At 56.0% G+C, this 8,955-nt stretch overlaps 1 protein-coding gene across 3 annotated transcripts in view; it reads right to left on the bottom strand.

Annotated features, from left to right (window-relative positions):
• Positions 1 to 722: 722 nt before the first annotated feature.
• Positions 723 to 8,955, bottom strand: part of TRIM9 (tripartite motif containing 9) — a 69,419-nt gene continuing 61,186 nt past the window's right edge. For 2 of the 3 annotated variants that reach the window (XM_054286877.1, XM_054286878.1), the window contains exons 9-13: positions 8,086 to 8,127; positions 7,016 to 7,039; positions 5,705 to 6,008; positions 4,482 to 4,644; positions 723 to 2,282 (exon numbers count right to left, since the gene is read on the bottom strand). In XM_054286877.1, the coding sequence (XP_054142852.1) occupies positions 2,220 to 2,282; positions 4,482 to 4,644; positions 5,705 to 6,008; positions 7,016 to 7,039; positions 8,086 to 8,127 (596 nt within the window). In that variant the 3' untranslated portion in view covers positions 723 to 2,219. The remainder of the gene's footprint in view (positions 2,283 to 4,481; positions 4,645 to 5,704; positions 6,009 to 7,015; positions 7,040 to 8,085; positions 8,128 to 8,955) is intronic. The other variant, XM_054286879.1, reaches the window with a different exon arrangement.

Below are 8,955 nucleotides of genomic sequence, written 5' to 3'. Positions count from 1 at the left end.
CAAGCTGTGCCAGGGCCTCACCACCCTCACAAGGAAGAATTTCTTCCCAATAACCCATCTAAATCTCTCCTCTGTCAGTATAAAACCATTCCCCCTTGTCCCAGTGCCACAGATGCTCTGGCTCTGGGCTGTTCCCTGTGCTGTACACGACTTTCAGGCTGGTTTTACATGCTGCAGGGAAGATGCAGTTTCCTGTATCTCCGGTGTTCCTGGCACATTCCCACTCTGGAAGGAACAAGCATCCTTCTGAGATGCACTTCATGCATTAGCATTTTCTTCTTTAGCCCTGGACTGGAGCCCGTGATGAGCTCAGAGGCTGCACATTGAAAACCTCTCCTGAGCCACTCTGGGAAAACAGAGCAGGCACTGACATCCCAGCAGCGAGTCCTTCTCACGGCCCTGGGAGAACTCTCCACGCTGTTCCCTTGGAAATGGCTCCCCCTCCACTGATCCCTTTGAATTTTGCCTCTATTTCATCTCCCTGGGGAGATGGTGCTCTGTATCCATTCCTCCCTCCTTCCAGGGATCCAGGGGCTTCTCTGGGCAAGCAGTGCCAGGGCCTCCCACCCTCACAGCCAAGAATTCCTTCTCCAGCAGCTCCCACGGCCCTCTCCCTCCCATTGAGCGAGTTCTGTCCGTTCTCTGCTGCTGCCTGTGAGGGATGTGCACCGGGGGGGATGAGATGGGAAGCGAGGCACAGAGACGCTCGGGAAGCTCTGCCCTTCTCTGGTAAAAGTCCTTTATTAGAACGGCAAACATGACATTGTCGTCAGTACAGCGGCTGTGTGCGGCTACCATCGCGCAACGGGGGGACGACTCTTACAATCACTGGGACTCTAAGAAGCACCATGGACACCCTAAAGAACGGGGGATGACTTAGGCTGAGAGAGGAGCCCCGGGTGAGCCGGCCACGGGGGCTCCTCAGGAATCCACCCAGCAGCTCTGCCCGGCGTTGTCCCGCAACACGGCTCGGGCAGCTGGGAGGAACTCCTCGCCGGGAGTCAACGAGATAGCACCCATCCAATAAATTAGGAAAACCTAATGCTAGAGCAACAAGGGGCTGTCCTAGAGGAGGGCAGGCTGGCAGGGAATGGGCTATTTACATTTGTCTTTCTGCTGGGCCGGCGCTCCCGTCGCATCCCGCCCGGAGCCGGGCTGGGAGCGCTCCCGGTGCCCGTCCCGGCTCCGTGGGGACAGCGAAGCGAAGCGAGGGGACAGCGCATGCAGGCGCTCTCGGCTCCACACGGGGCTGGCACCGTTCCTCTCCTGCCTCTGGATTACCAGAAAGTCGAGCAGGGCATGGCGGCCGATGGGAACTGCTGCCGGCAGCAGGCGCGCGTTCCTGAGTGCGGGGCTGTGGCCAGCTCTCCTTCCTCCCCATCCCATCCCATCCCATCCCATCCCATCCCATCCCCACCCCCGGGCTCTCGGTCAGGCCCTCGCTGCAGGATGAATTCTCCGGTGATTGGAAGGACACTATCAGTTCAATTTAAGGCTAGGCTTTATATGGCAACTATAAAAAAATAAACACTAATCTCCAAAGAGCCGGGCGAGGGCTCTCTGGTCTATGGCTGTGCACCGAGGTGTGGGGGGCCCCTGGAGAGCCCCCCGTGGGCGTTCAGCACCCGACCAAGGGCCTGCCAGCACCCGGGGCACCTGGGGACAGGACGGCCACCCCCTGCCCCGCACAGGTGCCCCAGGGGACACAGGACAGAGTGGGGTGTTCTGGTAAGGACATGGAGACTGACTGGTAATCCAGGACCCACCTCTACACATGACCGAGGGTGCTCTGCAAGAAAGGCCACAGGGGAAAGAAATAATCCTGCAAAGTAACCGGGCTGGCGTGGGCAGAAGCGTTCCCGTGTGGGGTCCCTCGGGCTGCCCCCACGGGCGGGGAAAGCGAGACAGAACTGCCCCCCTCCCCCAAAACCCCAACTCAAATCAGGAAAACCAAACTAAAAGCAGACACAGGAGAACAGCTCAGGCTACCTAGGTACTTCATCAGCCAAGGAGAGCTAAAGAGCGAAGCGCACACACACGGGACAGCGCGGAGGCCGGAGAGCGGGGCCGGCCCAAAGCCGGGATCTTCCTTCCTGATTCCTTCCCCATCTCCGGCCAGAGGGACCCGGCAGCTGGGCAGGGACCTGGCCTTGTCCTGCAGGAGGGAACGGGCCGGCTCCTCTCAGCCCGAGAAGAGGCAGCCGGCTCCGGGAGCATCCTCAGGGCATGGCCGAGCGCGAGGCGTAGAACTCGGGCACGGGCAGCCCGGTGTGCAGCGTCACCTGCAGGGACAGACGCGGGCCTCAGCTGTGTCCCAGCGTGCCTGCTGTGGCAGCTGGCACATGGTCCCCAGAGAGGGCAGGAGCAGCGCTGGGGACAGGCAGGGTGTGACTGGGGATGCGGGTGTCCCCACAAGGGCGGCAGTGGCTCCATCTGGCTTGTTCCTCATTTTTCTGTGCTGCTGGAGTGAGCTGGGACTGCTGGTAGCAAGCCCCAAATATTCCCAGCTGGCTGTGTACAAATCCCACAGCTGGCTGCCAGAGAGGTGGGACATGGCAGGAGCTGGGGCTTTGTGCAGGTGACATGGACAAAGGGAATGGAGGGACCTCCATTGAAGGACAGTGAAGACATCAGAGGAGATCCTGGAGAAGCCCCTGAACTGAGTGGGGATGGGGACAGATAGGGGACAGGGACAGTGGAGGGGATGTGGCTGATTGCTGGAGGGAGGAGGGAGCTTTGTGGTGGGGAAGATGAGCAACATCAGGATGTTGGGGCAGGGCCATGCTCACACAGGCACTGGTGAAATTCAGCTCCCTCCCTCTCCTCCCTCCCTTCATTTGGGAGGAGAGCACAATTCCTCCTTTTATTGCAGGAGGAATTGCAGTATTTCCCCCTTCAGATACACATTTGAAGAAAACTGTCTAAAATACAGAGATTTCCCTCCTAATTAGAGTTGCTTTCAATTAGGCATATACCTCTGAAAACGCATAATAAATGGCTTGGCTTAATTAGCAGCCTTTGATCAGCATCCCAAGGGATTCCTGTGCTGTCAGGGGATTTAGGCAAAGCCAAGGGGCTCCAGAGATGCCTTGTCCCTTATGGCAGTGTAGAGGACTGAGGTAGGAGTTAAACCCAGCACTCAGCAGGATGCTTTCACCACACCAAATTAATACACCACCTCTAAACCCAGCACAGACAACAAGGGATTCGTTAGTGTTTCCTAATTAAACATTTCTCCAAGCCATGCAGACTCCCCTGCCAGTGAGACCCTTGGGGTGGGACACTTTGGCAAGGATGCTCCCAAAGTTTGGGATGGTCCCATCACACCTTTGTCCCAGTGCTGCTGGAAAATTGTCACTGCCTTGGTGACAGCACAGCAAGCCCTGGATCCTGATGGACAGAGCAGAGCATGTCCTAATCCATAGATCCCTGAATCACAATGATCCCGATGGACAGAACACACCATGTCCTAATCCAGAGATCCCTGATTACAGAGGCCACTTGGCGCCTCTGCCCTTGCACAGAGGTGATCATAAAATCCTAGAATGGTTTGGGTTGGAAGTGACCTCAAATCCCATCCCATTCCACCCCCTCCATGGGCACGGACACCTCCCACTATCCCAGGCTGCTCCAAGCCCCAATGTCCAACCTGGCCTTGGGCACTTCCAGGGATCCAGAGGCAGCCACAGCTGCTCTGGGAATTTTATTCCAGGGCCTCCCCACCCTCACAGAGAAGAGTTTCTTCCCAATATCCCATTTCCTCCTGCCCTTTGGGAAGCCATTCCCCCTTCTCCTGTCACTCCAGGCTGTGTTCCAAAGCCCCTCTCCAGATCTGACACCCACTGGGCACCCTGAGATGATCCATCCCGTGTCCTTGGATGTGCCTGGGCATTGTGCAGGGTTGGGGTGCAGGCAGTGCCAGGGGGATGTGCCCAGGTCAGGGTGTGCAGGATTCCCTGGGACACAGGAGAGTGGGGATGTGGTCAGTGAGAAGAGAAATGAAAGATGGAAATACCAGATTGGTGGCACCACTTGGGGATGTTCAGGAGAGCTGAGAGCTTGGGAGAGAGGGAGAGAAGAAGGGTTTGAAATGTCCCAGAGGCAAACAGGCTTTGAAAGGTGCCCTTCTCCCTGGTGAGGGTCCATCCAGGACCTGGGAGAGCTGTAGGAGCTGGTGAGGGAGCATCACAAACACAGTTATCAAGGAGGGCTGGAGAACCCTGGTGCTTCAGCAGCCCTGAGGGAGGAACCTGGAGTGAGAGATGAGGCTACAGGGGGACCTGTCCTGATTCTGGAGAGTCCCAGGTGGTTTAGAGTGTAAATTCAGCTCCTTCCAAGCCACCTTGCTGCACAAGAACCCTCCTGCTCCTGAGCAGCAACCACTGCAAGTGACAGCAGCGTGAGGGGCAGTGTGACAGCAAGGTCACCATTTCCAGTGCTGGCAATGTCACCCTGCTCCAGAGAGCCTGACCAAGCCGTACCTGCACGTTCCTGTTGAGGCTGACGGCGGGGAAGAAGAGACCCTCCAGGTTCTCAAAGGCCACGGGCCCTTGCTGGTCCTCGTTGATGGAGAAGGTCAGAGTCCTCCTGGTCAGATCCAGCAGCACTCCCACCGTGGCGCCTTTCGTGATCCCACCCTCCGTTCTGTGGGGGGAAAAGGCTCAGTGGCCCCCGGGCTCCTGGCTCAGGCCATGGAGATCAAGGACTGATGATGGTGAACACCACAACTCACCCAGGAGCCAGGCCATGACCTGCTCCCATCCCAGCCATGCTCACCATTCCCTGGGAACCCCCTCCTCTACCCTCCCATGGAGCTGCTCTCCTCTTGCCATGAAAAGCCACCCTGAGAGCAGCCACAGCCACACAACCACGGGGGAAAGCAGGTGGAACTGTGGAGCAAAGCCACACCAGGACCTGTTGATCCACCAGGGAAAGGCCTGCAGGAAGGTGACCCCAGGCTCTCCCCAGAGTCCCCAGTCCCACGTGGAACACGAGCAGTGGCTCAGGGATCAAGGCAAATGTTGCTGCAGGAGTTGCAAGGATTTGGCTGTTACTGGGAAGGGGATGCCAACAGGAAGAGCCAGCGTGGAAAAAAGTGGTGGCAGGCAGGGAAGGAACACTGAACAAAGCAGCACCGAGCAGGCAGGGCCTGATCCCCACTCAGGGAAGGGCACATCCTCCAACACAGATGACCAGGATTGATGTCACCCTCCCCGTGGACACTTGAAGGTGCCACTCTCAAAGGCACAGGCTCTTTGGGCTGTGGTGTCCGGGGGAAAGCCCCTGTCCCTGCCTGATGCAGGTTGTTTGGGGGATCCCTGGGAGGCCCCCTAAGCTGTGTGTTCACTGGTAACAGCAGGCAGGCAAGGAGACTCCAAATGGCTTCTGAGGCTGCTCATTAGATGAGGGTTTTTTGGGGGTCCCATCCCCAGAAGCAGCATGGTTTGTGAGGGAGAAGGGAGAAAAGGGAAGGAGGGGGAGAGGGAGAGACTGGGGAGAAAAGGGCCAAGAGAGAGTCTGGTCTCCCCCCAAAGCTTAACAGGGAGATTCAAGTGGGCACAGAATGAATCTTGTGCCAATGGGATTACAGATCCACAACACTTCAGGGGAGAGGATGTCAGGCTTGCAATAACCCCTACATTTTCAAGGGGTGAGACAGGGCAAACCACTGAACTAAAGTGCAGCACCCCAGCTGCCCACGTACCTGTTGGTGTGGGAGTTGTTGTGCATGAACCAGCTGCGGTTGTTGTCCACGTACATGGCCCAGGCCTTGTCGTCCTTGCCCAGCATGGCATCCTTGAGCACGTCGATGCGCGCCACGCCGAAGGCCGGGTCGGGGTGGTTGTCGTAGCGGTCGATGGACAGCTCCCAGTAGTGCAGCCCTTTGGAAAAGCCCGTTTTGCCCAGCACCACCCTGTCGTCGTAGCTGTTGCAGGTGACAGTCAGGTTGTCATTGGAAAAGATGATGTCAGCGTGGGCAGAGGAGGGGTCGAAAGAGAACCAAGCAACTGGAACACACAAACAAGGCGGGGTTAGCGCGGTGGGGACGCGCTGGGGCCACGGGCAGCGACACGGACGGGGCATGCTGCATGCAGGACACGGAGCTTCCACCAGGGAGGGACAACTTCCACCACGCAGGGATGCTCTGAGCTCCAGAGCTGCAGCTGCCAGTGTGCCTGAGGTTTTATGGCCAGCACTTGGAGGAGTTTCGCTCTTGCTGCTCCGTGGTTGCCAATGTCTCAGCTCGTGAGCCTGCAGGATCCTCAAGGCCTCCTAAAATTTGGCCCTTGCAGGAGATGTGATCCTCACCAGGTCTCCAGGCTCTAACAGAATTATGGAATTGTGGAAGAGTTTGGGTTGGAAGGGATCTTAAAGCCCATCTTGTTCCAACTCCTGCCATGGCAGGGACACCTTCCACTATCCCAGGCTGGTCCAAGCCCTGTCCAGCCTGGCCTGGAACGTAACTTACTCTCAGGACCAAGTGTCCTCATTTTGCAGAGTCAGATCAGTGTGGGAAGGGGACTGAGGATCAGCAGATAAACTCTGTGTGTGTATTTAAGGGCTGTTTTTGGGAACCAAAAAAAAAAAAGCACACACATAGATCTTCATTCACTGAGTCACACAAAGAAACCTCCCTGCCAAGCAACGAGCCACACCTAAGACAAGAACTCATGGGAAGGCCGGAAAATGCCCCAAAACCTCCAGGACTCCGTAGGGCTGCTGGTTTGAATGCACAGGACCTGGTTACTGCAAATCTGACAGACACAGTGTCACGTCCCCGACAAGACACAGGGACAGGGAGTCATTGACAAGCCACCAGCCCGGTTCCCCAGGTGGTTTCCTCCAGCTGAAAACGTGAACTGACACATCCAACAGAACACTCTGGCGGCTTGAAAAACAAAACCACTCATGTGAGACCGGTTGACTCTGGTTTATTGGAAGGTGGCACAGGACAGCTGCCATGCACGCGGCCGCCCCGCGCCGCCCGCGCTCCCCGCGCACGGGGGTGCCGTACCTGCCACCATTTTTTTAATGTCAACTGTGGTCATCCCCAGGGAAAGGCATGCAGGAGAGAAAACAGCACGTCAGGTTGGGTGGGGGAGAGAAGGAGAAACCATTCCTGCTTGTCTGTGACTCCAGCCAGAGCATGGATCTGTTGGCATTTTGCATCGAGGTGGGGCGAGAGGCGCGAGGATGGCTGGGGCTGTGAGAGGGTGCAGGGTGAGCAGGGAACCCCACAGGGCTGCAGGCTCCTTCTCCAGGGGAATGGGCAGGACCGGCCCTGCAGACAGTCTGAAGAGGACAGGCAAGCAGCAGCCACCTTGCTTTAATTAGCTGCAAAGGGGCTAATTGCATCCATGGCATTTGGCCCATGTTCAAGTGCCTTAATGAGCAGGGATGTGCACTGAGAATCATGGAATGGTTTGGGTTGCAAGGAACCTTAAAATTTGTCCTGTTCCACCCACTGCCATGGGCAGGGACACCTTCCACTATCCCAGGCTGCTCCAAGCTGGCCTTGGACATTTCCAGGGATCCAGGGGCAGCCACAGCTGCTCTGGGCACCCTGTGCCAGGGCCTGCCCACCCTCACAGCCAGGAATTCCTTCCTAATATCCATCCTAACTCTGCCCTCTTTCAGTTCAAAAGAGGAGAAGAGCAGAAGGATCAGAGCTCAATTGCAGGGCCATTTCCAGAGCACTGACCTCAGGCTTCCCTTTAAAACCATTATTGGGAAAACCAAAATGTCTTTACAACATCCAGCCACCATAACTTCTCCAAATTTGCCTCCTGCCTAGGGCAGTGGTGGAGTTCCCATTCTTGGATTTAAAAGCCTTGTGGATGTGGCACTTGGGGACATGGCTTAGTGGTGGCCTTGGCAGTGCTGGGGAGTAGTTGGACTCAGTCTTAGAGGACTTTTCCAACCTCAACAATTCCATGATTCTGTCACATCCAGGAGTGCTCTGCAAGCAGGATATGAGCGAGAAACGCTGCTCAGTCGCCAAAGAAAAGATAAAAAAAGCAAAAAGAATAAAAAGAATGAAGCAACAGGCAGGAGGTGCCAGTTAATTGTAATTAAAATACTTGCCTAATTGGGAGTAAGGCGATCCTTGTGAGTCAAAATTGCATCCTATAAAGAGATACTACATTTCACACATCACAGCTAAGGAACAACAACCTCCTGACAAACACTCTGAGCATTTCATTGCTAATTAAGCATCCAGCAGCCATGGGAGGCCTGATTCATTAAAAGCCAGAGGGCACGGAGAGGGGTGGCAAACACAGCCTGGGAGTTTGAGTGTGGACTGGATAAAGCCTGACTGCTCAGGATGCCAAATTATTCTGCTTTTCTCCAGAAAAAAGGCAGGAAATTTTAGCCTTGGTGGCGTATCTTGGCTGCTTGGTAAGGATTGTCTAAACTGACTGAAAAACCACTCCTTGAAGGACAGGGATGGAGGAAAAGGCAGCTCCTGATGGGTCTGGGGTGGAATGGAGCTGGAATGGAGATCCCTGGGGGCTGACACCTGCCTCAGACCACAAAGGGCTGTAGCTTCATCAGCTCCAAGGGCAGGATGTGTTGGGGAGCCCTTCATGCTCCTGTGCCTCATTGCATGCACCTCATGGGAGCCAGGGACTGTTCCAGGAGCTTGTCCTGACCTAGGGGCTTGTTCTGATCCAGGAGCTTGTCCTTATCCAGTTTTTTCTTACCTAGAAGCTTGTCCTGATCCAGAAGCTTGCCCTGATCCAGGAGCTTGTCCTGACCTAGGGGCTTGTACTGATCCTCCTGGATCAGGACCTAGGAGCTTGCCCTGATCCAGTTTTTTCTTACCTAGAAGCTTGTCCTCATCCAGGAGCTTGTCCTGACCTAGGGGCTTGTCCTGATCCAGGAGCTCATCCTCACCAGGAGGAGACACCAACACAAGCCCTGTGTTGGCGCTGTGTGGGGCAGCACTCACGA

The sequence above is a fragment of the Melozone crissalis genome, unplaced genomic scaffold, assembly GCF_028551555.1.
Source record: "Melozone crissalis strain CALT ecotype California unplaced genomic scaffold, PUWL_Pcris_2 ptg000056l_1, whole genome shotgun sequence".
NCBI lineage: Eukaryota > Metazoa > Chordata > Aves > Passeriformes > Passerellidae > Melozone > Melozone crissalis.
Note: the sequence above shows the minus strand (reverse complement) of the source record. Positions and strands in the feature narration are given on the sequence as shown.